The sequence below is a fragment of the Lutjanus erythropterus genome, chromosome 3, assembly GCF_056507025.1.
Source record: "Lutjanus erythropterus isolate fLutEry1 chromosome 3, fLutEry1.hap2, whole genome shotgun sequence".
Classification (NCBI taxonomy): domain Eukaryota; kingdom Metazoa; phylum Chordata; class Actinopteri; order Lutjaniformes; family Lutjanidae; genus Lutjanus; species Lutjanus erythropterus.
In genome coordinates this window covers 2,024,176-2,052,055 of record NC_139319.1, presented here as the reverse complement: position 1 = coordinate 2,052,055, position 27,880 = coordinate 2,024,176, and the positions used below count along the sequence as shown (strand labels likewise).

Genomic DNA, 27,880 nt, shown 5'->3' with positions numbered 1-27,880 from the left:
CCTGCAGGCGGCAGCGCTGCGCCGTAAATGAGTGGACTCTGCTGTAAACATCAGCAGAAGAAGCTCGTTAGCTACTGTAAACAAAGCTGAGCCCGTCGGTCTGCTAAACAACTGAAAAACTGCCTGATGTGGAGAGAAGATATGATCACAAATACCTCTGTCTAACACTAAAGTAAGTGTTCACGGAGTTTTTCAACTAATATCTGAACGATGACCGAAAAATGCACCCGAAAAACGACCTTCTACTCAGTCAGCTAGCTAACTAACTAGCATGTAGATGCTAAAGTTCAGACTAAAATGACACCTCCGGGGTTTGGACACTGACTAGTTAACTTTTTATGTTAAACTTCAGTGTTTTAACTGAATATGAGTCGGATGTTAACGTGTTTTCGTCTTGTAAGGTTTGGTTAATGACAGGACTTTGTCGATGTTTGGCTAACGGCTAACGTTAAGTTAGCTCAACAGGAGCGTAAAATCAACAGATTTTAAATTTGTTTTGTTGCTCTCTTCTGTGTCAGATATAATAAGAATAATAAAGTTTTTTAAAGTATCTCCCGTCATACGAGAAATTCAGCCGAAATTCGTCTACATCAAAGAAAAATTACATGCACCAAGTTCTTCATATGAAAGACAGAATAAATACAAAAAACAGATTGACAAAGTAATTTATAGTAAATAAGATGGAAACTAGAACTCACTAGAAAAAAAAAGATCCAGATGTGAATAGAATACAGAATACAAAGTTAGAAAATAGAGTGTAGCGTAAAAAATGCAAAAATAGCCATCAATATGTAAATATGAAGTAGAGCTGCAACAGTTAGTTGATTATTAAATTAATCGCCAACTATTTTTAACTATCAGTTGCTTTAAGTTTTTTCTTTTAAAAGAAAAAAAGTCAAAATTCTCGGATTGAATCTTTTTAAATCAATATTTTCTGTTTTCTTTACTCCTGTGTGACAGTGAGCTGAATAATATTGAATTGTGAACAAAAGAAGACATTTGAGAACATAATCATAAGAAATTGATTGAAATTTTTCACCATTTTCTTACATTTTAGTAGTCCATCCAAAAATGGAAACTCAGTCATTATCTACTCATTCTTATGCCAATTAAAGGTTGGACGTTATTTTTTAGTCCACAAAACACTGCTGGAGTTTCACAGGCAAACAGCCTTGCAGAGAGAAAAAAAACCATAAAATGCCTCCATACAGCTCATCTAATAATCTAGCTCATCGAGATGATCTCTTCATCTAGTAGCTCATTTAGTAATCCAAGTCTCCTGAAGCTCCAATATGCCGTTCACTTGTGTGCACATCGTCACACCACACACACTCAGTTCAGATGGTGCAGACTTGAACGTCACTCCAAGCTGAAGGATCTACAGTGAAGATTCAGGCTAAAACATGTAGGAGACTTGAATTACGCCAGATGAGCAATTTGGAGGCATTTTATGTTTTCATCCTGTTGTTTTTGTAAATTTGAAAACTTAACACTTCCATTGTTTGGGAGATTCTGCAGTACAGTTTTCCTGTGAAACTCCAGCAGTGTTTTGTGGACTAACAAACCCGACCTTCAGTCGACATGAGGATGAGTAGATAATGACTGAATTTTCATTGTTTCACTTTTACTCCTTTTAAACAAACAACTGTACATTGATTAATTGAGAAATTAAGATTAAGGTTAGTTGCAGCCCTAACATGAAGTGGATTTGTCTGCGGTGCTCTCCAGCCTCTGCCGGCCCCAGACCTGCCATGAGCCGGCCTCTTGCAGTCTGACTGGAAGATAATGGCTGCAGAGCTGTATCCCACCAAGAAGCTGGTCCCGTCCGCCTCAGCGAGCAGCAGCAGCACCTCCATCCAGCAGTACCAGCAGCAGAACCTGACCAACAACAACACCACCGGCAGCAGCACCTCTGCACAGGGCTGCTGCAACTGGCAGGGCCTGTACCCAACCATCCGAGAGAGGTCAGTGTGAACCCGGAGCTCTTTCACAAAACTTCTTACATACATGCTCAAGTTAAAGAACTTTTAAGATTCAGTGCAGAGTTTTAAAACGATAGATGTCACTGAAGGACAACAAGATCCTCAGTGAGGAGGCCTTTGATTGTTACACCGAAAACATTCCAGTTTTGTTATTTCATATTTCATTGTACAAGAATATCGTGTACTAAATGTACATGTCTTGTTTTGTTTTACATATTCAGTCCCTCCAGGATTTTGTGGGCTTTTTGGCTGAATTTGCATTGATTGATCACAACTTCCTGGAGGGACTCCATGTTTTAAAACGGCAGTATCACTTCTGGCGTGCTGCATGTATCATGGGGCAAACAAACTGCGGGGCAAACTGTGGTTCTCTTCCTCACTGTTGTGTACTTTACTTTAAAAGTGAATTGCTCTTCTGTATGTGTTCGTCGCCTCCATCATTGGTTTGTGTTTATCTACAAAACCATTCTGGCCATAATTCCTACTTACTTATGTTCTTTTTTAAAACAAAAACGTGGAAATCATAATCTTAGTTCTATGGACGTTTTACAATTTGTTCCCAAAGCCGGAATTGAATTATTAACGAAAGCTTTTAGGTTTTTGGCACCTAATGCATGGATTAATTTACAGACTGATCTTCAACTTCAGCTTGTCTCTGTGTAAGCGTTTTATATGAACAAGTTTTAATGTTGTCAGTCTGTGTGTTTGTTTGTTAATTACTCCTGCCATGTTAGCCTGGTCTCCACTGTGAAATGGGACTAACCTGGTTAAATAAAGACTACGTTAGAAAAAAAAAATGTTCAAAATGTTCTGTGTCCTTGCAGGAATTCAGTCATGTTCAACAATGAGATGATGGCAGATGTTCACTTTGTGGTCGGGCCGCCTGGCGGGACGCAGCGAGTACCAGGACATAAGGTAAAACCCCGCCCACTGCATGCTGTAAGTCTGGGATCAGAGTGGAACATGATGGTGCAGCAGTGTGTGGAGTCCTGTGGTTCCAGTGTTATAAAACCCAGCAGGCATCACTTTCAGAGGATTTTTCTTCTTTTTATTTATTTTTTCTTTTAAATGAAGCAGACAGGCTGAATATTTGATGTAAGAACAAAACAAAAACTGCAGTAAAATCAACTTTAGCAACAATGAATGTGAAAGAAATAAAGTTATAATAACAAATCAATAGAAAATTATAAGTTTGGTTATAAAAATCAGGCCAAACATCAGACTGAACCATGTGAACTCTGCAGGTTCTTCATCAGGAAGTCAAATGAAACAGTTGACTCAGTCACATGGTCACAGCCGTCACATTTGTATCTGTTGTAAGTGGACATCTTGTCTCTCATGTTGTTCCCCTCCTCTGTCAGTACGTCCTGGCCGTCGGCAGCTCGGTGTTCCACGCCATGTTCTATGGAGAACTGGCTGAGGATCAGGACGAGATCCGGATCCCTGACGTGGAGCCTCCTTCTTTCCTGGCCATGTTGAAGTACGATGACCTTCAACTCTGCATAAAAACCTAAACTTCATATAACTCAGTAATAAAAACTACAGTCAAAAAGTGTTGCGACTTAATTTAATTAAATGAACAAAATTTAAATGTATTTTTGCTGAAGTGACTCATGGTGGCCCCGCCCTCTTCCTTCACAGGTATATCTACTGTGATGAGATCGACCTGTGCGCTGACACAGTGCTCGCCACCCTCTACGCTGCCAAAAAGTACATCGTGCCTCACTTGGCCCGGGCCTGCGTCAACTTCCTGGAGACCAGCCTGAGCGCCAAGAACGCCTGCGTGCTGCTGTCTCAGAGCTGCCTGTTCGAGGAGCCCGACCTGACGCAGCGCTGCTGGGAGGTGATCGACGCTCAGGCCGAGCTCGCTCTGCGCTCCGAAGGCTTCTGTGACATCGACACCCAGACGCTGGAGAGCATCCTGCGGCGGGAGACGCTCAACGCCAAAGAGATGGTGGTGTTCGAGGCGGCGCTCAGCTGGGCCGAGGCCGAGTGTCAGCGGCAGGACCTGACGCCAACTATCGAGAACAAGCGCCTGGTGCTGGGGAAGGCCATCTACCTGATCCGCATCCCCACCATGGCACTGGAGGACTTTGCCAACGGAGCGGCGCAGTCCGGCGTGCTCACGCTCAACGAGACCAACGACATCTTCCTGTGGTACACCGCCGCCAACAAGCCCGAACTGTTGTTCTGCACCAAACCTCGTAAAGGTCTGTCACCGCAGCGCTGCCACCGCTTCCAGTCCTGCGCCTACAGGAGCAACCAGTGGCGGTACCGCGGCCGCTGCGACAGCATCCAGTTCGCCGTGGACAAGCGCGTCTTCATCGCCGGCTTCGGCCTGTACGGCTCCAGCTGCGGCTCGGCCGAGTACAGCGCCAAGATCGAGCTGAAGCGCCAGGGCGTGCCGATGGCCCAGAGGCTCATCAAGTACTTCTCAGACGGCTCCAGCAACACGTTCCCCGTGTGGTTCGACTACCCGGTGCAGATTGAGCCCGACACGTTCTACACCGCCAGCGTGGTGCTGGACGGCAACGAGCTCAGCTACTTCGGCCAGGAGGGCATGACAGAGGTGCAGTGTGGGAAAGTGACCTTCCAGTTCCAGTGCTCCTCAGACAGCACCAACGGCACCGGAGTGCAGGGAGGCCAGATCCCCGAACTGATCTTCTACGCCTGAGCCACGCCGCAGCGAGGACGCCACAGAGATTCCTGCTTCACTGCCATATAGACTTTTACTCTGAAAGTGTGGAGACGAGTTCTCAGGAAGTTGTTTTAGGAGGGACGGACTCCTGGATCTACTGCTGAGCCTTCAACAGAAAGATGAAGATGATGATGTTTATCATCTAAACATATAATCTAATATAAAGACAGCAGGCCTGATCAGTGATTTACTACATTACCCATAATGCCCTGATACCCCCACAGATGTTAAAGGGAGAGTTACCGTGTTAAAAATGTATTGCAAAATCTCAAACACTCGAGAAATGACACATTAACACTCAAAGCCAAAATCTGTTCACGTAGAAAACAGCCATGAAAATGTCTCTGAATATTTTAATGTAATTCCATTATCATTTTAATTATATATTAATATGTTTTTGTTCATTGTTTTTGATTAATCATTTGCATCCAAGAGCCCAACAACAAACAGTCCAAAGCCCAAACATATTCACTCTGTTGTTGATTGATTTCATGTAGGGATGCCAGTATCGATCAACCAATTGGTCACTGATTGTTATTGGTCGATACTGAGCAAAAGTATGGCATCAGCTTCTCGCTGCTGATTGTGAAAACTGATCGATGATGCAATAAAACTTGAGCCAGTTGTCAGCTGAGTTGGTGTCGTCACATGCTAACTAACCTAAAGGAGCATTTCAACTCCAAAATGACTTGTATGAACACAGAACGAATCTGAAACACACTATCCGGACTTACTATTAAAAAAATAGTGAGATTGTATCAAAACATCTGTTTAAACACTAACAACTCCTGCAGTATAATCTGTCTCATTTATCCAGTCATTTGATCAATACTTCTTGCTGGAAAGTTAATAAACAATCACCTCGTCGGTTTCCCTCTTCAACAGAACTCTAATATAATCCTGTTCCTGTTAAACGTCCCGTCACTCATCACATCTACTCGCTAGTTTGACGACGTAGCTAACCAGCTAGTTTGTCGTATCAGAATTAGGAATATTGTTTTGATCTGCTCCTGTTTGCCTTGTTAAAGTTTCTGCACTTCCTGTATCTGTTTCAAATTAAAAGCGCTCCAGTGTTTTAGTGGATAATACCCCTTCAGTTCTTAGCAAAGCTTTTATTGTGAAACATTTACAGGAACATGTTGTTGAAAACTCACTGACTTGCAACTTCGTTATGGTTTGTGGGTGTTACTCAAACTGACCTGCTGAACCAGCCGCTATAACAGAACAAAAATATGATCTGTATCGGATGATGTGGCTACAATTTTATTATCTTATGTTTTTTTTAAAGTAACTGGGTCATCCCTAATTTCATTGATTAATTATAAATGATAAATTATTTGAGTGTTAAGTATTAACCTGAAGTAGACGAGACAGTTTCATTGCACATTTTGTTACAGCTGAACTCAGTGACATTGAAACTCTGAAATGTGTGTTTTGATGTGCAACAAATAACAAAATATAATAATTAAAAAACAACACACTCAAAACCATTTCACACGTAAGTTTTCCTCCACAATAAGAGTCTCCTGCCTTAAAGATCATCTGTTGGGTTTTATCTTGAGACATTAAAAAGTTAAAAACTTGACAACATGTCACTCGTCGAGCTGGATTTCTCCTCTTATGACGTTATTTTAATTTGAAAGAGTTGAAAACGTTCCTGCTGTTACTGAAGGACTGAAGGACGTACTGAAGCACTACTTTTATTTTGTAACCTGTGCAGGTGTTAACCGTCGGTGGTTTTGGTATTTAAAGCTGAATAATAAGTTTTATATTTGTAATCGGACAGCTGGTCACACTCCTGTCTGTTAGTGCAGTTTTTATACTTCAGACAAACTGTAACCTTCCTCTGGTGCTCTGTAGTGTCTCCTCTGGTGAAATGTGGCAACTTAAAGGGGCATTTCAACCATAATCCTCCTGAGATTCTACCTGCCCAGCCTGGAGTCTGACAGGTTACCTGAAAGGATTTTAACTCTAACTGTTTACCTGTTTTTGTTGTTGTATTTAAAGAGCAACATTCCTCAGACATCAGTCAACAGCTCCTGTGCTTTTATTTTGAAAGTCATGACATCATGTTTGTACCAGATCCTGATTTAATGTTTCATTAATGTTGCAGTTGTGTAAATATTTTCTGTGATTGTGTCCTGACGCACTTCTTCTTCTTCTGCTCTCTTTGAAAATGGAGGAAACAAACCTGTTTTATATGACTCTATATTGAAGAAACATATTTTTGGACGTCTTTGTTTCCTGTTATCTGATTCCAACCAGAATGTGCAGTGAGTCAGTCGGTGGCCTTATGAATGTGTTGTTGTGACAAATTTGGAAATAAAAGGTTCAGTCGATTTGTTTGCAGACGTCTTGTTTTTTTTTTCTTAAATTAAATTCTGAATTGTTGCTCTTTTTTAAAAAATTAGATGACAGTTCATCTGTACGTGTAGATTGAACCGATTAAAGAAATCATTTTTCTAACAGAAATGGAAATTAATCCACCATCTTAGCAGACGCTTCATGAAGCAGTCAGTGACATTTAAAAGTTTGTGGGATAAACATCAGAATAGCATTAATTTAGCATTTCTCATATCTGCTGTAATTACTAACATTACAGGATCTTATAGTTTCTTAAATTACTGTTTCATTTTCTTATTTCCACAAATGTTATTTTTATGAAGTATTATTTTTGTATTTATTTACCCATTTGCTCTATATGCTTTGTGTGTGTGTGTGTGTGTGTGTGTGGTTATTGTTTTTGTGATTAGCACAACGGAAACTATAACCAGCATCTCATTATAAAATCCTGTGGGGAATAGGGTTGCGAATTTTGTCCATTCTCCATAACTGATAGTTGGAAACACTAACAATCAATTAATCAGTAAATCATTAATCAGATTTCAGGGGTTAAACATGCATAAAATGTACAAATATCCAAGAAAAGAACATAGATAGAAATAATAATGATGATAATAATAATAATAATAATAATAATAATAATAATAATAATAATAATAATAATAATAATCACACATTGCATAGAACATTTTAATCGGATAGAATATCAGATAAAATAAAATATATGTGTATATATTTCATGTCCATAAGCTGAATGTGACAAAGTTCTCTCGCGTTCTCTCGCTCTGACTCGACGCTCAGTAGTTTGTCCCTCCGCACTTGCCGTCCTGACAAACATAAAATGCGGAAGTGTTTCAGTCTGACAGCAGAGAGCAAATTTCAGTTCACATCAACACATCAGGCCGTCGTCTCTCTGCAGCTGTGAACGGGACATGATGAACAGATTAAAGATCATCAGTGGACACCTGTCCCCCTCCTCTTCATCCTCCTCTTCATCCTCCTGCAGACGGGACATACGGAGGACAGAGTGCGGGTCAGGACCAGCAGTCAGTCCGGAGGACGTGGTGGTGGTTCATGGACTGAGGACCGCCATCGGGAAGGCAAAGAGAGGAGCGTTTAAGGTAACTGAACGCACCTGGACAGGTACCTGAACGCACCTGGACAGGTGAGCCACAGCCTGACAGTGATGACGATACAGAGACAAATAATAGGTCTGATTTTCATTACCGTCATACAAACACAGGAGTTTATGTTTTTTTTATTGATGGAAAATAAAAATATAAAGTGAAATGAAATTGTTACTTTAGGGCACTTTAGCCAACAGAGGAATAGTTTGGAGCTACAAGATAAATAATTGGCTTTTCTCCTCACTAATTAATTAAATATAATTAGATCTGAAATCATGAAAATATTTTCACATATAACTTTATGTTGACATGACGGCCTCCAACTATAACAGCAGTTTATTAGTCACATGATCCATCTGTGAATCATCTCCCCTCAGACAAATGATGTGTTGGTATCCATAGCAACAAGTGTCATCCGGTCCTTCAGCTAGAATCTATAGAATAAAGGTTCTTATTTCCCATGTATTCATTTATCTGTGGGCCATAAATATTTAAATCCAGTAAGAGTTGTGTAATATAATAAGGCTGATTGTATTTTAGACACAAAACATTATAGACAACAGCTTCTGTCACCAGCTGTTAATGAGGTAAATCATCATATACTGTACGCCACGGTGAAATGTCAGGAAGGTGAGAAACAATAGATACCACCCAAGCTTACTTAATATATTAATATAATTAAATAAATGTAACATAATTTAACCTCGTGTTTTCCTTCAGGACACGACTCCTGACGAGCTGCTGAGTGCAGTGATGACAGCTGTGCTGACAGATGTTGGACTGTCACCTGACAAGCTGGGAGACGTTTGTGTGGGTGAGAGGAGACCTTATGCCTTTTTTTTGAAAGAGAGACAGTTGAGGAAATGGGGGGTGAGAGAGAGATGAGATGACATGCAGCAAAGGGCCGCAGGCGGGAATCAAACCCACGGCCGCTGCAGAGGACTGACAGGTGGTGATCGCTCTACCAGCTGAGCTACCAGGCTGTCATTAATCAGAAATATTAAACTTGTTACAAATGTGGTTAAAACTGTGACTTTATCTGCTCTTATTTCATTCTTTTGTACCTGAACACAGAAAACACTGTGTTTACTGGACAAAGTTTAACATAAATCTGTAAAGATTTTCATTTACTGCTCAGGCTGTGGTGTTAAAACTCCCTCACATTCTTAAAACCTTTTTTAAAAAAGTTCCAGTTTACATCCATGTCTGTTCAGACTCATATATTGTCTGCAGTGAAAACTTAATCTGGAATTCACCACGATACTGACCTGTAACTGTGAGCGAAGTTAATAAAATAATGACATTCCTCATTTATTAGCTTAGCATGAGTTGTTTTATGAGCCTCTGTGTTGCATGTTTTTACAATATAAACTGCTCTCCAAGAAATTGTGTCAGAAGTTGTGTCAGATATGTTTTGAGACGTCATAGTGACCTTTGACCTCCACATTCTAATCAGTTCATCCTTGAATCCATGTGGACGTTTTGTACCAAGTTTGACGAAATTCCATCGAGGCTTTGTTGAGAGATCACATCACAAGAACGTGAAAACGTAATGTCTCCGTCCACAGCTGTCACCAGCACGGAGACGTAATACCTGTAAAAATGTAGTTTGGACACAGATGTTCCCTCTGCAGTGTGTACTGAATGTTGTGTTCACTGTCCCTCTGCAGTGTGTACTGAATGTTGTGTTCACTGTCCCTCTGCAGTGTGTACTGAATGTTGTGTTCACTGTCCCTCTGCAGTGAGTACTGAATGTTGTGTTCACTGTCTCCTCTGCAGTGTGTACTGAATGTTGTGTTCACTGTCCCTCTGCAGTGTGTACTGAATGTTGTGTTCACTGTCCCTCTGCAGTGTGTACTGAATGTTGTGTTCACTGTCCCTCTGCAGTGTGTACTGAATGTTGTGTTCACTGTCTCCTCTGCAGGGAACGTCCTGCAGCCTGGTGCCGGTGCTCTGATGGCCCGAGTCGCTCACTTCCTCAGGTCAGACTGATGGTCCACTCTGTCCCTGTCCATCATTCAGTCACAGTGTGTCTCACCTCATGTGTCTCACCTCACGTGTCTCACTGCTCTGTCTTCGTCTCAGTGGGTTTCCAGAGACGGTCCCGGTCTACACTGTGAACAGACAGTGCTCCTCTGGTCTACAGGCTCTGTTCAACGTCGCAGGTACAAACTGGACCCTTCACTTAAAGGGATAGTTCACCCAAAAATAAAAGTCATTCAGTCATTATCTCCTCACCTTCATGCTGATTGAAGGTCTGGTTCAGTTTTTTTAGTCAACAAAACTCTGCTGGAGTTTCACAGGAAAACTGCTGCTGATCTCCCAAACAAGTGAAGTGAATGGTGACCAGTTAGGCATCTTATGGTTTGTTTGTTTTTTTCAGTTGTTTTTTTACATTTTAAAACTGGTCACCATTCACTTCACTTGTTTGGGAGATGAACTAACTAACTCTACGGTACGAGACCTCCAGACAACATATCCACATGGCGGCCATTTTCCTCTGACATCACGCTCAGTGCGAGAAGCTCAAATGTCTTTCTGCTGCGTTGCTGGTTACAGTTTGAGAATCTGACGAACTGTGATCATTTCATCACTTCCTGATCGATCGGCAGCTGAAAAGATGATGGCGAGTGAAAGTCTGGAGGGAATCAGGCCATATTTCACATAAAACAACATATTTAATAACTCGTTAGCTTCATATCCATCGTCTGTTCAGCTGCTGATCAGTGGGAAAGTGATGAAATTATAACAATTTGTTAGAACGTTGTCTTGCAGTACGACATTCAGAGTGTGATGTCACAGGGAAATGGCCGCCGTGAATGTTCTGACCTGCTTTTAACCCCGTGTGTGCAGGAGCCATCAGGAGCAGATCCATTGACCTGGGCCTCGCATGTGGGTGAGTTCATCAGGCGTCGTTCTTCATTTCACCAGAATATAAAATGGTTAAAACATCAGGAAAACATTATATAAATCTGTGTGTGTGTGTGTGTGTGTGTGTGTCAGTGTGGAGAGCATGTCTCTGCGGTCGATAGGTAATCCAGGAGATTTGAGCTCCCGGCTGACGGACAATGACAAGGCCAGAGACTGCGTCATCCCGATGGGGTGAGACGCCACATCACTGCAGGACTTCAGTTAAAGGCTTTTATTCTGAAATTTATTGTACCACCAGCAAAAACTTATTCATCATCAAAAGTTGCACCCCCAAAAATCTGGCACACTGTCCCAAAAATGCACTTTATGATGCCAAAATTAGTCGTAGCTACATCAGATATTTGCTCTTATCACCTGTTTGTGTAAACAATCTTTAACTGTATTTTTGTCATCCCAAAAATTAGTAGTTATCCCATAACTTCCTATAATCCCCAAAGACTTTGTTCTAATCCTAAATTTAGTTTTACAGCCATAAAATGTATTTTTATAATCCCAACCACATTTATTATACCACAGATTTGCTGTAATTTCTGTTGTTCTTTTATTCTGAAATTAGTTTAGAATCCCAAAATGTGCTTTTATTTTAATAATCCCAATTTTTGATTTGGACTTCAAATGTCAATAATCTCAAAACCTTTGACTCTAAATGTATTTATGCAAATATCCATGTTTGACAGAATTTATTTCCTCCAAAATTATTTTATCCTAAAATTATTTTAAGCGATCTCAAAACTACACATCAGTAAAATGTCTTCATATAATCCAAGTTTTGCCAGAGAAACTGCTATGGTGGTTTTGGTAAACAACATGAGACGGACTGAAAAAGAGTTCATGTTTCTGTGTTTTTGTTTCCGCAGCATCACGTCAGAGAACGTCGCTGAGAGATTCGGGGTCTCCAGAGAAAAACAGGACGCCTTCGCTCTCAGCTCTCAACAAAAGTCAGTTTTTAAGAACTTCAAAACGGGACGAAATATAAATTCCACACTAACAACAGTCACCTGTAACAGACCTGTTGAAATATTGATTTGATTTTGGAACATTCTGTTTCATATGTTTGTAAAATTATTACATGTTTTCAGCTCCTGGTTCCGTGTTCCCACAGAGCAGCGCGGGCGCAGAGCTCCGGTCTGTTCCAGCAGGAGATCGTTCCCGTCGCCACCAAGATTATAGACGACGACGGTAAAGAGCGCGAGGTGACCGTCTCTAAGGATGATGGGATCAGAGCGGGGACGACTCTGGCGGGACTCGCTAAACTGCGGCCGGCGTTCAAACCCGACGGCAGCACCACAGCAGGTGAGTCTGCGGCTGAGACCCGCAGGTGAGCCGACTCCTCTCAGCTGGCGTCAATCAAACACGCCTTCTGTCTCAGGTAACTCCAGCCAGGTGAGCGACGGAGCAGCGGCGGTGCTGATCGGTCGCAGGTCTGCGGTCCAGGCTCTGGGTCTGCCCGTCCTGGGGGTCCTGAGGGCCAGTGCAGTGGTGGGGGTCCCTCCTGATGTCATGGGTATTGGACCAGCCTTCGCCATCCCTGCAGCTCTGGAGCAGGCTGGTAAGATTTTTTACATTCGCTGTGTTCTGCAGCTGCTTCTACAGAGTACAGACTGTTGCATGCAGTCTGTATACAGCTGGGACATACGGCACTGACCCTTGAACTTTGACCCTCTTGCTCTTAAACCCATCACAAAGGATTGTGGGTCAGAATACCAAGAAAAGCAAGCAGGCTTTCATACTGTAAACCGTGACCAGATACAGTTGGACTTCCTGGTATTTTCTGGCGTGCTGCGTTTGATGCATTATGTACTGGGTGGTGATTAAACATGAAAATTAACTTTAGTCTTTGTTGTTATTTGGTAACGGCTAATAAGTAAAGCAGTTTGTACAGCAGCAGGTAGATTTCTGACCGGGCAAGTGAAAAAAAAAAAAAAAAAAAAGAAAAAAGATTATCTTTGAACTCTGAGTGTTGGAACACAGTCCGTCTCAGCACGTTAGCAGAGTGTCTATAGACGCAGAAACAGACATACATTACTCAGGAAAGCTGAAATCATGTGATGGAAACAGACAGAAGATTATTACCTTCATTTCACTCTAATCTTAATCTTTATCTTCACTGTAACGAGTTCTTTTATCCAATGTAAAACAGAAGTTTTTGATTTTAAAACCTTTTTTGCAGTTTCATATTGTTTCATGCTTAGTTAAAGGGGGCTGGTGGTCACTTCATAAAACCTTGTTTAGTTAAAAATAAAAATACAGAAGAGAGATGAAAAGTGCAGTGTGAGGATGTTGAAATATATTTCATAATTAAATATGAAATAAACTTGGTGCTTTTAAGACACAACAGTTGCATCAATGAATATTAGGTTAGAAAATAAAACATTTGAACGATTTAATGTGACTTCTGATACAAACTACACCCACATCTGGTCTTCTATCTGAATACAGAGACAGATAATGACGTCTCTGCACCTCTGTCACGTCCACATCTGGCAGGTGATTTGGGAAAAAACAAAAAACAGTGAGATGAACTGCTAGTTTGGAGCAAACTCAAGTTTTATTAGGTTAATTTTAAACATGAATGAGATGTTCACATTTTGAAATGACATGAAAAAGAAATGTTTCATCACACTGCTGTCATGATATTACACAAACGTAACACAGGGATTTAAAACAGAAACATTGTGATTGGTTCAAGTCTTTTATTAATTTTCGTCTGTAAATCCGTTTCCTCCCTCAGGACTGACTGTGGCTGACATCGACGTGTTTGAAATCAACGAAGCGTTTGCCAGTCAGGTGAGTTCAGACGTCAGTGTTGATGGATTTTTGTTTTTGTTTTTTTTGACCTGCTGCGGTCGCTGTCTGGTTTCTGTTTGTTACACAGATGTGTCATGTTTTTCTTTCACTTTAACTGCGTTTCCACCCAAAGTCCCTGGAGTGACTGTTGAGGGGACGGAAATGTTTTTGTCAGCCTGTTGGTGTTTGTGTTTCCACTGCGGGCTGAAGACCTGCAAAGATTCAGCAAATGAGTCTACTGACGTATGACTGTTTTTACGTGCAGTTTTTTTTCGTGCGACTCCACAGTGACAGTCGTCGGCCCATCTGTCGGATGCTTTCTTCTTCAACTCCATGCTGATGTGTCGAATCACGATGAACAAAAAACAAACTGGACTACGGCTGAAGATTTTTAAACATTTTGACCAAACTAAAATTCTATAAGTACTCAACCAATCAGAAATGTTCGGCCCCACCCCCTGAAGTTCCTTCAGGAACTTTTTGCGGAGTAAAATAAGATCCTCTGAACTTAATTTAGACCGTTGTCTCTGAGTTCCTAGTCCCTGGGGAAAGTTCCTGCGGTGGAAACGCAGCTTATATGCGCTTATTTTTAAGGGCCAGTTCACTAAACAAAAAATCAAAGTGTATCCTCACTCAGTGTTGGTGTTTTTAGAGATTTCTGCCTCCATCGGGATCAGTGACGGGATTTCATTTGTGATGCTCAGACAAAAAATCTGCTTCTTTTAGGGGTCTGTGTCTGCATCTCCTCTGGTTTTATTTACATGGTTTTGTTTGTGTTAATTGTCTGTCTGTGCTTTGTCTTCTATAATGTGATTCCATGCTGCTTGTGTTTTGCCTTTTGGCTCTAAATTTATACGTAGGGCTGCACAATTAATTGCCCCTTTACTGCTGCTCAGGCGGTGTACTGTGTGGAGAAGCTGGGGATCCCGCTGGAGAAGGTGAATCCTAACGGAGGGGCCATCGCTCTGGGTCATCCTCTGGGCTGCACCGGCGCTCGACAGGTGGTGACGCTGCTCAACGAGCTCAGACGCAGAGGAAAGAGGTTCGTTTGTTACCGACACATAAAACCAGTTTAAAATGAGTCCAAACCAGAGTTCTCACCGTTTCCCGTCTCGTGGTTTCCTGCCTTCCTGCAGGGCGTACGGCGTCGTGTCCATGTGCATCGGGACTGGGATGGGAGCTGCTGCTGTCTTTGAATACCCCGGACCATAGGAGCAGACCACAAATCAGCACGCTGTTACTGTGATTACAAGCCCCTTTCAGACACGACGGTAATCTGTGAACACTTTCTGTTAGATTTTCAGGCTGGATTAAAGCTAATATATCACCAGTAATACAGCATGTCAGCCAATCAGAAAAGACCAGAAATTGAAACGTTAGAGGGAGAGTTCAGGTTTTTTAAGTGGTGTTGTACAAAGTACTTCTCCATAGTCGGTGTGTTACCTACAGTGGATGGAGGAAGACGGAGAAGCAGCAGGAGTACTGGAGCAGGAAGTTAAGTAATGCTGTGGACAGGGTCAGCAGCAAAAATACATCAGTATCAGTTTGAGTTTATGCTGTTTTTCTAATATTTTCACAGCTTTATCTTGCTGTCAGACACACTTTTCGGACCAGAATTCGCGTTTATAGAAGCCAAATATCACTGTATCCAAAACAACCAAACTCCACTGACAAAAACAGTAATTTTACCTCTCAGGACACAGGAGCTGCTGGTCCACCGCTGCTTCAATCTGTTGGTTTGTTTGTGTTATTGTGCAACTTCAGTGTTTTAAACGGTTAGTTCAAATTCACCAAGTCACACAATAACACAAACAAACAAACAGATCGAGGCAGCGGTGGACCAGCAGCTCCTGTGTCCTGAGAGGTAAAATGACTGTTTTTGTCAGTGGAGTTTGGTTGCTTTGGAGAGAACAATTTAATGAGCAGTAGAACGCTTTAGGTTAAAGTGTCTTATACAACTCCACTTCAAAAACTCTGAACTATCCCTTTAAAGGACAGCTTCGCAATTTTTTAAGTCAGTACTTAAAACTACAAGGAATTTTAACTGTTGATGAAAGTCTTTGTTTAATACTGATGCCTCTATGTGACCTGAAAGATCAAACGACACCATCATAGAGAACATCAGTTAATTCTCTACAGTTGTTCTTAATCGTGGACTCAAACCTGTTTCCATTTTCTCAGGAAAAGTTACACTGAGTTGTACATTAGCCAGTTAAAAAAATGATTTCTAATTAGATCATTTTACTTTTGACGTCATATTTTGTGGTTATTACGGTGGACACACGACCACTTTTGTCCACAATCAACACAGTATGAAAGTTCCTTGTAGTAGCTTTAAATAAACAACCGTCGGGTGTCTATATTAAAACTGAAAGTGTATTTGTTTTCTTGCTGGATCACACTGGTCACTAAATGATCCCTCATTAGTGCCATTTCAACATCAGTGACTCCACTTGATTCATCTACTTCAGACAATCTGAAGCCTCATTAGCTACAGATTAACACAGAATGAAGAATCTGGATTTTATCGCTCGTCATTTACACTAAAAATATCATCAGGAAGGATTTAATTAATGGCCAGTATGAACCACTACAGTTTTAAATGTCCATATGGGCAGCTGACTGTTGTTTTAACACAGATCTGAAAAATTGTCAACCTGTCTTTACTACGTTAATAACAGCACAAAACAGGGCTGCTGGGAGTCAAACATCTGAGGTTTAACAGATAAACCACTGAACTAACGCTGCTGTACTTTAGGTGTTAACACTTGTATAGAAGATACATTTCAGGTATCAGGTGATTAAGTGCCTTTGATTTCATGTTGCTGATCGATCCTTCTTTAATCTCACCGAGCCTCGCTGTTGTGGTTCTGCTCGGTGGCGGACCCGACCGTCCAACCCGTGACAGTCTTTCCTGTCTCCAACAAGCCGTGTCCCCGCACTAAACTGGTAACCAGAGTGAGAGCTCTGTGTGTTTTAGAGCTTCTTACTGACTAAATTTGTGGTTTAGCTTCACTCCTCAGCGTAACTTTTAGATAACTTGTGTTGTGAAGCAGCTATAGGAAATCACCATGTTAGCAGAGCTTTATTATCGTGGCTAAATCTTCAATAAAAACAGGTCGACACAACCAGGTGAGCAGATTAGTTTTAAATATTGTAGGGACATGTCAGATGAAGTGTCACCGTCGCTCAGCTTGGCGCGACTCTCCAAACAGAGAGTTCACTGATGATGTTATGAATACAGTGTCATCTGTTAAATCTGAGGACCAATCCAAAACTGTAATTGTGTTTGCGAATGAATTTGATCTGCGGATAATAGACCTCATGCAAGAACATTTTCTTGTTCATATCCTAAACCTGTCACTCGTATGAGTCGGCTTCAACAAACTTTTCATAAATCGATGATGAGAGAAACTGATCACCCTGGTTCTATTTTATCAAAGATTCACGCACTTGTTTCAGCTGCAGACAATTTAAATTGTCTCATTTACGAGGCTGAGAAGTGGCTCATCTTTCGTGATCCACAGTAAGAGCGTCACGAGCTCAATTCTAAATCAGAAATGGATTGAAATCTAAAGCAGGAGGCTCTGTTCTCACAATATGTTTGTTTTCTGTTCAATCTCGCCTACTTTGCATGTACCCTTTGCGTGGTTAAAAGAAAAACAAAACATTTCAAAGACGACACAGTACCTTATCAATAACCTGTGGCTGCACTTTTCTATTTTTTATAAGAATTTGAAAATCTAAATGACAGTTGTCAGGGCGTAAAACCAATTATTTGTTACAAATCAAGACTCGAGTCTAGTCTTCAAACAACATGCTGCTGACAGGAATCAGCACACAAAAACAGAACAAATTTATCTGTCAGTAGTTGTATCTAAGGTTGTTCGGAATATTTTCTAAAGTATTAGAAAATATTAATAATCCTCAGTCCATTAAAACTGGATATCTGCTGATACTGGATCCAATCTGATACCTAGATGAACATAAACTCTGAAATAACAGTTTTAGCTAGAAAATCTGACACACCTCATGTTTTTTTCACTGGATCCAAATGCTGAAGATGAATAATATAAAGGGGCAGGAAAAAGTTCCCATCAATCCCATCAATTCTCTCTTAAATCGCTCATTTGTGCCACATGAGAATAAATCTGTTCTTCCATGAGTTCCAATATATCACTGTTATCATCTACAGTGAATTTAAATAACTGTAGAATATTTTGTAAAGCTTATCTGTAAAGAATTTCTGCACAACACTGATTTTCTATGTGTAAAAATAAAACATTTCAATCTGATCTGAGGCAGTTTTTACTAAAATGTGCTTCATTCTTTATCTGTTGGGATTTTTCCTGTACAAACACACAAAATAAGAAACGCAGCAGTCCAGATCTGTGTCGCCAGGGGAAACCAGATAGTTGTTTCTGTCAACACACACAGTCTCAGTTTGGTTGTTTGAGTCAAACCTACGCCAGCTTCTGTTTCTTCCGAGCCTGAAACTGCTCAGTTTTGCTTTTAATCGACTTGACGAGCAGAGACAGACTGGGGTCCATCGGTTTCTTTGAGGCGGCCTCCGCTGTCGGAGCGTCGGAGTCATTTTCACGTTTCTTTCCTGCCACTTCCTGTTTACCGCCGGCTGTTCCTCCCTGTGAGGGCGTGGCTTGCTGAGCGCTGAGGGCGTCCTCCACCCGCCGCTGCTCCTCCTCTCGTCTTCGCTGCTTCTCAGTCAGGATGCTCTGCGTGGCTTTCGTCTTCTTGTAGCTGGGGTGGGACGGGTCGAGGTTGAACAGGTGGGAGGTGAACATGGCCTGGAAACGAGGGTCTTTGACGTCCACCTGGACACAGACAGACAGAGAGGAGAGGTTTCCTTACAAAGTGACACATATGTTCTGCTCATGAAAGATAAATTGGGGTATCGGCCTGACTAATTACTACTACAACTAATGTCCACCATACACTCAAAGGCCTTGTCTGACGCCCTCTAAAGACATCTTGTCAGAAGATAAGACTGTGGTCTTATAGGATCAATATTTACAAGACAGCAGCTAGATTTTGGTCTCGTCTCCAACCTTATTCTTTGGAAAGATGTCTGGACTTTTACAATCTGTAAGTTCTTAATTTTAACTTTCCTACCATAAAGTATTGTTTGGCCTTTTTTTTAAACGTCTTTCCTCCAAGAGATCTCCTCCAAGACAATACTAAAAAAAAGTTAATATAATGGCAGTATTATGGTGGAGGAGTTCGTTCCTAAAAGAAGAGCTACTTCTGTAGTGTGGCAGCGGTTTGATGTACAAAAGATCAGATCTAAAACAAACCACAGTCATTATTTTAGGACCATATCAACCACACCTCATCTGTAGTAACGGCATGTTTTGAAACTTGACCTCACTCTGAAATGACCTATAGTGACCCTGAGGATAATCACAGCCTCATGAAATTTCATAACCACAAACTAGAGACCTGGAGCATCCAGAGGATGGATGACTCTCCTATATATACACTGAATACTGAAATCTCCCGAACAGAAGTGCTCACCATGTAATTGCTGAAAAATGCAATTCACAAAAAAGTTTTTGATGCCAAATCAAAGCCTGAATTTTTTCGGTGGTGTTCCTCGGGGTTTTGGTGTCTTAATGTGGTGTTTTGGAAGGATCTTGACCGTTTTTATCGATTCTCCAGTGGTCAGAATGGTTACATAATGAATTGTATAAACCAAAAAAAAGTTATGCATCAACTAATGAGACATTATAGAGCATCATGGGAGTGTCTATCATGTACGTCCATCATAAAAGTGGAAAAGGTTAAACAGACCTGGAAGTCGTCGTCGTCCAGCGTCTCCTCGCCCTTCTTCAGCAGCTTCTTCTTCTTCTTTTTGCTCAGGTTCTGCTGCTCCACGATCTTGTCGTAGTTGAAGTGTTTGTGTTTGGCGTCGTCGCCGTCATCCTCCATCAGCAGAGCCATCTCCGCCTACACACACGCACACGCGCACACACACACACACACACACACACAGGTTTACATGTTTACCAAGAGGTTTGCTCATTTCTGTGTTCACAGATTTGATGAGACCTTGTGGAGCCGCTGACCTTTTGTTTCTCCAGCTCCTCTTCCTCCTCAGCTGTCCGCTCCTCTTCCTCCTGTTTCTGCTTCTTCTTCCCCTTCTGTTTCTTCTTCTTGTCTGCAGAAACATCAGATAACAATAATACTCAACTTTCCACAGGATCCACATGATGCAAAACAATCTAAACTCAGAAGGTCAGTTTACTATACATCTGTCAAAGCTTTCTTAAGTAATATGTGGTAATATAATAATCATATTTTGATTTTTAATATGATAAAACAACAACACACAATCCATATATTTTTAGATGTGTTATTCTAACAGCCACTACAAGTAAATATTTTCTTGTTTTACAGAAATATTAACATTTGTATTAGCACATACTCTTTTGTAAACAGACACATTATTTTACAAATCCTTCATCAGTAACAGATCATTTTGTTCTCCAGCAGAGAGAACACAAGAACTGGACTATAATCAGGTTCTCACTCTTTTCTAAAGATCCTTTTTCTGGGACATTTTCACTGATGATCTACCTCGTATGACAGATGGAGATAACGTCATTAGATTAATCCAGGAGTAGGCCGTAAAGGGATAGTTCACCAAAAGTGAAAGTAAAATGAAAAAACAACCAAAGAAAAACTGAAAATGCTTCCACACTGCTCGTCTGGTGTAATCCAAGTCTCCTAAAGCCCCGACATGCCAAGTTGACTTGAAAGACGTCATTTACATCAACTTTTTATCCTGAATCTTCACAGTAGATCTTCAGCTCGGAGCCACGTTCACATGACACACTGTCTGAACTGCCTGCATCAGCTGCCTCCTTTTTAATCCTCTGTTTTAATATTATTGTTATATTTATTTTTATATTATTCACTGTGTTTTATTTTGCTTTTTTTTTGGAGAGCCCTCTGTGCTCAGTGCATTAGAGTGAGTATCGTTTAAAAAATTACAATACCAGTATACTTAAAGTGATACCAAAACCAATAGAGCACTTCATCTGATACCTTTTCTGAGGCTATTTGGATTATTTCAAACAACAACTTGAAGGTATTGATTACTGATACCGAGCCCTAGCTCAACATGACAGTTTCATAATAAAAAAATCACAAGCATGTCCTTAATTGACAGCATTGATCACCTGAAGCAGCGAGCTCCTCAGCGAAGAACGGGTCATTGAGATCGACGTCTGGAGGAAGTTCGTCGTCGCTGAGCTCTTCATCATTTGCTCCCTGATACAAGACAAAATATCAAACTGATCAATAAAGCTACAGAGGGAACAGTTGGAGGAAAAATAACTTAATGAGCTCAATAAAAGCAGAGCTGAAATTCTTTTTTTTTTGTTTCTAAGATGCTGAACAGAGGTTTGAAGAAGAACGTGTAAACATCTTACTAAACTTTTTCCATGTGAAATCAAACACACATGTTGTTACGTCTGTTTGTTGCTGTACTCACCTCTTTTCTTTGAGATTTCTTCTGCTTCTTTCTGTCTTTCTTCTTCTCCAGGAACTCCTCCCAGGGCGTCAGCTTGTCTTTTCCCTCCAACTTCTTCTTCACCAGCTGCTCTGTCGTCTCCTTCAGTCCTGCACACGCATTAAAGTACATTTAATAAACTGAGATCTTGTCTATATGCATATGGATATTTTAAAAATGTTATTGTCCTCTACATTTTGGCCTCGTGTCCACACACAAACAGATATTTTTGAAACATATCCAAAATTTTATTTATTTAATCCTTTGTTTAAACATGTTGTCTCATTGAGATTGGGATATTTTTTTCAAGAGACTTGTGTACAAATATAAACAGTTATATCCAGTTTAAACAGATCATTTACAGACACACATGAAACATTTAAAGAAAAAAACAATCACAAGTGTGATTACAACTACATAAGTGCAACCTTTTAAAATGTTTACATGAAATAAGAGAATGTAACGTCATATTTTTTTGGAGCTCGATCCATTTATGAGCAGCAGAGTATCTGAACCCACTTTTGCCACATTCAGTGTGAACAAGAGGCACAGCTAAAGTTAAAAATATTCATATGAGACGGCAAAATCTGATTTGACTACAGAAGTTGGGGACAGTCTTAAAAAAACACTTTATCAAATTAAACTGATGTTTCTGGTGGTGCTTCAGATGAGATGCAGATGAGGATTAAGGCTGGTGTCAGATTACAGGATACACACTGAGAGGTTTGTTAGATTGTGTGTTGAATGTCTGGTGAATCACAGTGTTACAAATAGACCTTTTTCACATAAGTAGATTAAACACACAAGTCTTAGTCGAGGACAGCCTTAAACTGAGGGAAAGACTGGAGCAGATGTTCATAAAGTAAATGTTCTTCAAGAGCTTTGAAGAACAATTTTTAAAAAAACATTCATGATAAAAATGACACGTTATTGGTGTTAAAAACAGAACGATTTGAAGCAAAGCTGCTCTGTGTGGAAGTGATTGTGTTCGACAGACTTTCACACACTGATCCCTTTAATAAACCTGCTTCACACACAGACAGAAATGAGGAGCTCTCCTCGTACCTGGCACCCAGGTGATCTCCATCTCCATGTCTCTGTCTTCCTGCAGCTTCTTATCTTTGTCCTGGATGCCTTTCAGCAGCTCTCTGTACTTGGAAATCTGCTCCTCACTTTTCTTCTTCTTCTTTTTCTTCTTCTCCTCTTCCTCTTCGATGACGGGTTCTTCTGTCTGTTTAGCTACAACACAAACCAGTTCTCGTCTCATCACAGAACAAACAGGGAAACTGCATGTTTTTATTTTATGTCTCTAGTTGCCGTCTCACCTCCTGCTGTGTTTTCATCGTCTCCGTTTTTCTCCTCTTCAAACTCAATCCCTCCCTCTTCACCCTCCTCCTCTTCTTCGCTGGAGGAGGCCAGATAGGCGTTGAAGTCCATGTCCAGCAGCTCGTCCTTGTTGAACTTCCTGTTCAGGGCGGTCACACGCTCATGGTCCGTCTCATCCCACGTCAGCTGCACCTGATTGGTTAAACACAGACACATCAGTCCCAGTGTCCTTGTGTTTGTCTTTATATGAGATATATAAGGTGTGAATTTGAATTTTACTGCCAATTTATTTATTTTTTTTATGGTAACTCTCAGTCCTCTTACCTTTGACGTCGATGTGGCGGAGGAGGTGAACAGTTTGGGCGTGTAGGCCGTGAGGTTCACATCCGTCGCCACGTCTTTGGGCTCATCCTCAAACGTGACATCATCAGGAACAAACCTGTTCATGGTTTAAATTTTTAAAAACGATCAATGGAGGTTTAAAATCAGTACTTTTTTGGATCAGCGTCAGTTAAAATGTTTTGTGCGCTCATGTTGTAACTCTTACCGCAGGTCCAGGACGGAGCAGCTGCTCTCGTACTCGTAGCCGTCACACTCCTCGTAGATTTTGGCCGCGGTGTTGACCGAGTCACACTCCACTACGGCGTAGAAATACTTGAGCCGCTTGAACTGATAGTCACGCATCTTCTCTCTGTAAATCCTGAGAGGAGAAAACACACACACACACACACTTCAGATTCAGAGGAAGAACACCTGCTGCTCTATCAGTGATTTATGTGAACTGACTCATTTAAATACATTTCAGGTGTTTAAACACAGTTTAGAATAAAACTCCAGAAAGTAATCATGAGTTAGCGTCCTCCTAAGAGACAAAAACAAGTGTGCATGTACATATATATGTGTGTGTGTGTGTGTGTGTGTGTGTGTGTGTGTGTGTGTGTGCGTGCATGTGTTACTTGTCCTCCTCAGTGTCGTCTTCAGAGTCCTCAGCCAGAGCTTTGAGCTCCATCGGCCCCTGAGTCTCCTCCATCTTCAATCTCTCCTTCCCAAACTCTGACGGGTAGATCTGAAAAACACCCAGCATGCACTGCTGTTCATCTCACTTAAGTCTCTTTCACACCGGAGCTGAGTGATTTTGGGTAATTTAATAGTTGACAACTAATCACAGTCAGTTTGGATCTTTTTTTGAGGAAAATTGTCAAAAATCTTTGATGTGAATATTTTCTGGTTTCTTTAATTGGTTTTATTTGCTTTATAGCTCCTGCTGTTTCTAACTGTTATACTCATTCAGAGCAGTTTTACCTTGACGGACAGCACAGCTCCTCCTTTAGGTGTGAAGGAGTTCAACAGAGCCAGCAGGTCTTTGGCTTTTATCCGGTCCCAGTCCATGTTGCAGACGGCCAGTCGGACGGAAACCTGACACACAAAAACAGTTAAATCGTGTTAAAATGTTTCCTGCTCAGGTGAACGTTCTTCCCCAGCAGACGCCACCTCACCTCGTCGTTTCGTGGAGCGTCTTTGCACAGCTCCCCCCAGTCGTGTTCGATCTCCTCTTCCTCTTTCCTCAGGATGACGTCCACATCGTCATCATCGTCTTCATCTGAGCTGGTCTCTATGTTTCCCTTCCCTCTGGCCAGATCCGGCCCACTGTCACTGTCGTCCTCAGAATCCAGACCGGACTCTTCCTCATCCGATCCGCTCGCCACATCACTCTTCCCTTCTACATCATCATCATCATCATCCTCCTCTTCTTCATCATCTTCGTCCCCCTCACTCCCTGAGACACTGTCTCCCAGGTCATCCTCCTCTGTATACTGCTGTTCCTCATCATCTTCATCGTCTGTGGAAAATAATAAAAAGTTCTGTGACGTCTCGTCTGCAACACAGATTTGATCTGTCCTCCATGAAGCTTCACTTCGTCTCAGAAGTGTTTGATTTTGCTGACTTTGTCATTTTACTTGCTTTTTGTGCTTCCACCACAGCTAAGTACACAACATAGTTAAACTGTCTCTTTTTTGCCTGTTTTTATGAACAGGAGTCTGAACAAGGTGTTTTATTTTGAAAATTGACTGGATTTTCTATGCCCTTCCTGTGTCTGACTTCCTGCCTGGCTCAATCTCTCCGTGCCACTTAATGCAGCTTTTGTCAAAAGCAGAGCTGAAAGCTGCTTTTTTAGCTTCTTTAGCTACCCTTCTTTTTAAGCAACAATTATTTGTAAAATGGGAAGCTGTCACTACTTATAATTTGTGTCTAAGTAATGCTTGCAAATCATTTTTAAAAGTAATTTGTAGATTTAGAGCTGCAATGATTCATTGATAATAATTGATTCATTTGATTGAAAGTTTAGCAGATATCAGCCTTCTCTCCGATAAAATGGAACTAGATGACACTCTGCTTGTGCTGCTCAAAGCACAGAAGGAAGTGTGCATCTACTCACGAAGGAGAGGCTCATGCTTGTGACGGTGCTGGATGTAAACATCAGGCTTGTTTGCGATGAGCCAGGCCTGCGCAGAATCGATCATCTGCAATCGTCGCACAACGCATGCCAGTCAGATTTGTGTCTGACCTGATCCTGACTTGCTCCGACGTCAGGCACACATGGGCAGCGATAACCACACGAGATCAAGGTGGCCGCAGTTGCTTTCCATATGTATATATGTATTTTTATGTATATGTATTTTTATGTATATGTATTTTTTTGGTACTTTGAGCACCACAAGCTGAGTGCCATCTACTTTCATTATATTGGAGAGAAGACAGACATCTCTATGGCTGATATCTCCAAAACTCTGCAACTCACACCAAAACTATCTGTGTGGATAAACAGCACTGCAGATGAACAGTAAAGAATATGTATTTTGGATTTGGTTGGTTTGAACTGTCCCTTTAAGCAAGCAAACAAAAACTGGTGGACTGTACAACCTGAGACCTGACAGAAAGGATTGGTTGAACTGCAGGCAGGTGTTGAATTAGTGAGAATCAGGAACATCAACTCACCTTCTTCAACAACTCTGACGCCTCGTTCAAGCTGCTCTGCTTTAGCTTTACCACCTCGACTCTGCGCTGCTTTTCCTTTCTTCACCTCTCCATCAGCCTTCACCAACTTCTCCTTCACTTTCTTCTTTTTCTTGCCCTCCGCCGCCTTCTTGCTCTTCACGTCTTGTTCGTCCTCTTCATCCTCAGAGTCGGAGACGTTGTAGAAGCGCTTCAGGTCCTCGGTGGAGGTGTGGTTGATGGGACGGCCTCGCTTGTCCACCGTGTACTTCACCTTGAACCGCTTGTCGTGAAACATGGACTGGAAACGCTTGTCGATCTTGATTTTGCGTTCTCTCTCGGGCATCTCCCAGAACCTGGGGTCCTTCTGCACCCGGAGGAAGCGCTCATCGCCGTCCTGGTTCTTTTTGGACGACATGGTGGCAAACTCAAAGTGTCACCTGACAAATAAAAACAGGACAGATTGTTGAGTAACGTGAAGCAACAAGCTCTAAACCTCTGTATTCCCATGACTTGTTCCTGAACTTTTAGAGATGTTTGGTCAAAGCTGCACTAATCAATATTTTTTTATACTGACAATAGATCAAATTATTGTGTATAATGTGAGCGAGGTTTCTTATCCTTCTCTTAGCTCCTAGTTTTGGATTTCAGGCACATTTCCTGTATGGTTCAGTGTCAGTTACTCCAGCAGCAGGCTAGAGCTGCAACAATTAACTGATTATTAAATTAATCGGCAAGTATTTTCATTAAAAATGTCCAAGTTCTCTGATTTCAGTTTCTTAAATGTGAATATTTTCTGGTTTCTTTACTCCTCTCTGACAGTGAACTGAATATTTTTGAATTGTGGACAAAACGTCATCTTGGACTGGAAACAGAGATCAAAACTTTTTATCATTTTCTCACATTTCGTGGACCAAATGACTAGACTGTTTAGGAATGCAACAAAAAATTATTTTCACAGTTGATTAATCAGTCGATTATTTTCTTGATTAATCAATTAGTTGTTGTTTGTTTTAAAGTCTCAGAAAATGGTGAAAAATGTCAGTCAGTGTTTCCCAAAGCCTAAAATGACGTCCTTAAATGTCTTGTTTTATCCACAACTCAAAGATAATCAGTTTATTGAAGTAAAGAACCCAGCAAATATTCACATTTAAGAAGCTGAAATCAGAGAATCTTGACTATTCTTTCTTTAAAATATGACTCAAACCAATTAATTGATTACCAGAATAGATTTAACGACTGATTAATCATTGCAGCCCTAAGTCGATTAATCAAAAGAGCAATTAACAGATTAATCAATTATGAAAATAAGTTAGTTTCAGTCCTGCAGCACGCAGCTGTTTTCTGATGAACCCACAGCTGACTAATAACAACATGAGTTTTTAGTTTGACTGTGAAAACCACTACTGCAGAGTTTGTGGTTTCTTTACTTATTTTTCAGCATTATTTATTTTTATTTTCTTAGGTTTATTTATTTATTGCTCTCAACTAGTTTTACATCACTATAAATATAATTTCTGGTATGTGTTGTAGTCAATGCTCAACAGAGACGTTAACACGGTGTGACAATTGTTAAAGTGCCTTGTTGTTTTAGGAATATAAAAATAAAGGGGGGGAAACAGTATTGAAGAATTTTGAACTGACATTTTAAATACCTGTTAAACTCTGATAATAAGGTGCGTGGTTCAGTTTCAGCTCTGCTCAGCACCGCGCTGCTGCTGCTGCTGCTGCTGCTAACATGTAAACAAAATGTCCGAACAGTGACGAAGAGACAGAAACGGCGGGAAAACCAGACCGAGGCTGACGCTACACAACACCGGGCGCGAGCCTGTGAAAACTATATTAAAAATTAGTTTAAAACAAAGAAATAATAATTATAAAACTTTACTCGTACCTCTCCGGTCTCCTGCTACACGTGTTTTCCCAGCATGCAACTCTTCCGTGACCTTTCTGTCGTCCAACCCCTTTCTTGGTACGGCAAGCGAAGTGGGACAAAATCCAGAAATGCTCTGGTGTGCTGATGACGACAGAATGGAATGGTTGTTTCATTTTACTGTTTATAAGTTGGCTAATTTTGTTTCTAAAGCTTGGGAAAAAAAATGTCAGGATAGGTTAATTAATTAATATTAATTGTGATCTATTTTATATTTTTGTTTTGTTT

General features: G+C 41.0%; 3 protein-coding genes across 3 annotated transcripts; 2 read left to right on the top strand and 1 right to left on the bottom strand.

The window, feature by feature from the left end:
* The first annotated feature begins 17 nt into the window (after window positions 1-17).
* Window positions 18-5,314, top strand: btbd3a (BTB (POZ) domain containing 3a). The gene is made up of 5 exons (XM_084714628.1): window positions 18-172; window positions 1,729-1,964; window positions 2,807-2,897; window positions 3,344-3,462; window positions 3,624-5,314. The coding sequence occupies exons 2-5, from the start codon at window positions 1,786-1,788 to the stop codon at window positions 4,654-4,656; spliced, it is 1,422 nt and encodes a 473-aa protein (XP_084570754.1). The 5' UTR covers window positions 18-172; window positions 1,729-1,785; the 3' UTR covers window positions 4,657-5,314.
* Window positions 5,315-7,860: 2,546 nt separating this feature from the next.
* On the top strand, window positions 7,861-15,575 carry acaa1 (acetyl-CoA acyltransferase 1). The gene is made up of 12 exons (XM_084714645.1): window positions 7,861-8,144; window positions 8,871-8,964; window positions 10,075-10,132; window positions 10,236-10,315; window positions 11,004-11,046; window positions 11,154-11,252; window positions 11,939-12,019; window positions 12,184-12,374; window positions 12,451-12,630; window positions 13,813-13,868; window positions 14,765-14,910; window positions 15,005-15,575. Exons 1-12 carry the CDS (start codon window positions 7,956-7,958, stop codon window positions 15,078-15,080), a joined length of 1,293 nt encoding a protein of 430 aa, XP_084570771.1. The 5' UTR covers window positions 7,861-7,955; the 3' UTR covers window positions 15,081-15,575.
* A 2,392-nt stretch (window positions 15,576-17,967) lies between these two features.
* On the bottom strand, window positions 17,968-27,634 carry esf1 (ESF1 nucleolar pre-rRNA processing protein). Its single transcript, XM_084714643.1, has 14 exons — window positions 27,375-27,634; window positions 25,723-26,159; window positions 24,222-24,565; window positions 24,028-24,141; window positions 23,682-23,791; window positions 23,273-23,425; window positions 23,050-23,164; window positions 22,725-22,917; window positions 22,465-22,638; window positions 21,382-21,509; window positions 21,068-21,158; window positions 19,952-20,043; window positions 19,677-19,832; window positions 17,968-18,700 (listed from the first exon to the last, which is right to left on the bottom strand). The coding sequence occupies exons 2-14, from the start codon at window positions 26,135-26,137 to the stop codon at window positions 18,332-18,334; spliced, it is 2,454 nt and encodes an 817-aa protein (XP_084570769.1). The 5' UTR covers window positions 26,138-26,159; window positions 27,375-27,634; the 3' UTR covers window positions 17,968-18,331.
* Window positions 27,635-27,880: the final 246 nt, after the last annotated feature.

Excerpts from the sequence above, each read along its gene's own strand:
- esf1 (XM_084714643.1), bottom strand. The coding sequence starts at position 26,137 with ATGTCGTCCAAAAAGAACCAGGACGGCGATGAGCGCTTCCTCCGGGTG. Across the intron at positions 23,426-23,681 it reads GACGACACTGAGGAGGACAA|GATTTACAGAGAGAAGATGC; the intron begins GTAACACATGCA and ends TTCTCCTCTCAG. Across the intron at positions 21,510-22,464 it reads GGAGATCACCTGGGTGCCAG|GACTGAAGGAGACGACAGAG; the intron begins GTACGAGGAGAG and ends ATGCGTGTGCAG.
- btbd3a (XM_084714628.1), top strand. The coding sequence starts at position 1,786 with ATGGCTGCAGAGCTGTATCCCACCAAGAAGCTGGTCCCGTCCGCCTCA. Across the intron at positions 2,898-3,343 it reads AGCGAGTACCAGGACATAAG|TACGTCCTGGCCGTCGGCAG; the intron begins GTAAAACCCCGC and ends CTCCTCTGTCAG. Across the intron at positions 3,463-3,623 it reads TCTTTCCTGGCCATGTTGAA|GTATATCTACTGTGATGAGA; the intron begins GTACGATGACCT and ends CTTCCTTCACAG.
- acaa1 (XM_084714645.1), top strand. The coding sequence starts at position 7,956 with ATGATGAACAGATTAAAGATCATCAGTGGACACCTGTCCCCCTCCTCT. Across the intron at positions 8,965-10,074 it reads GCTGGGAGACGTTTGTGTGG|GGAACGTCCTGCAGCCTGGT; the intron begins GTGAGAGGAGAC and ends TCTCCTCTGCAG. Across the intron at positions 11,253-11,938 it reads GACTGCGTCATCCCGATGGG|CATCACGTCAGAGAACGTCG; the intron begins GTGAGACGCCAC and ends TTGTTTCCGCAG.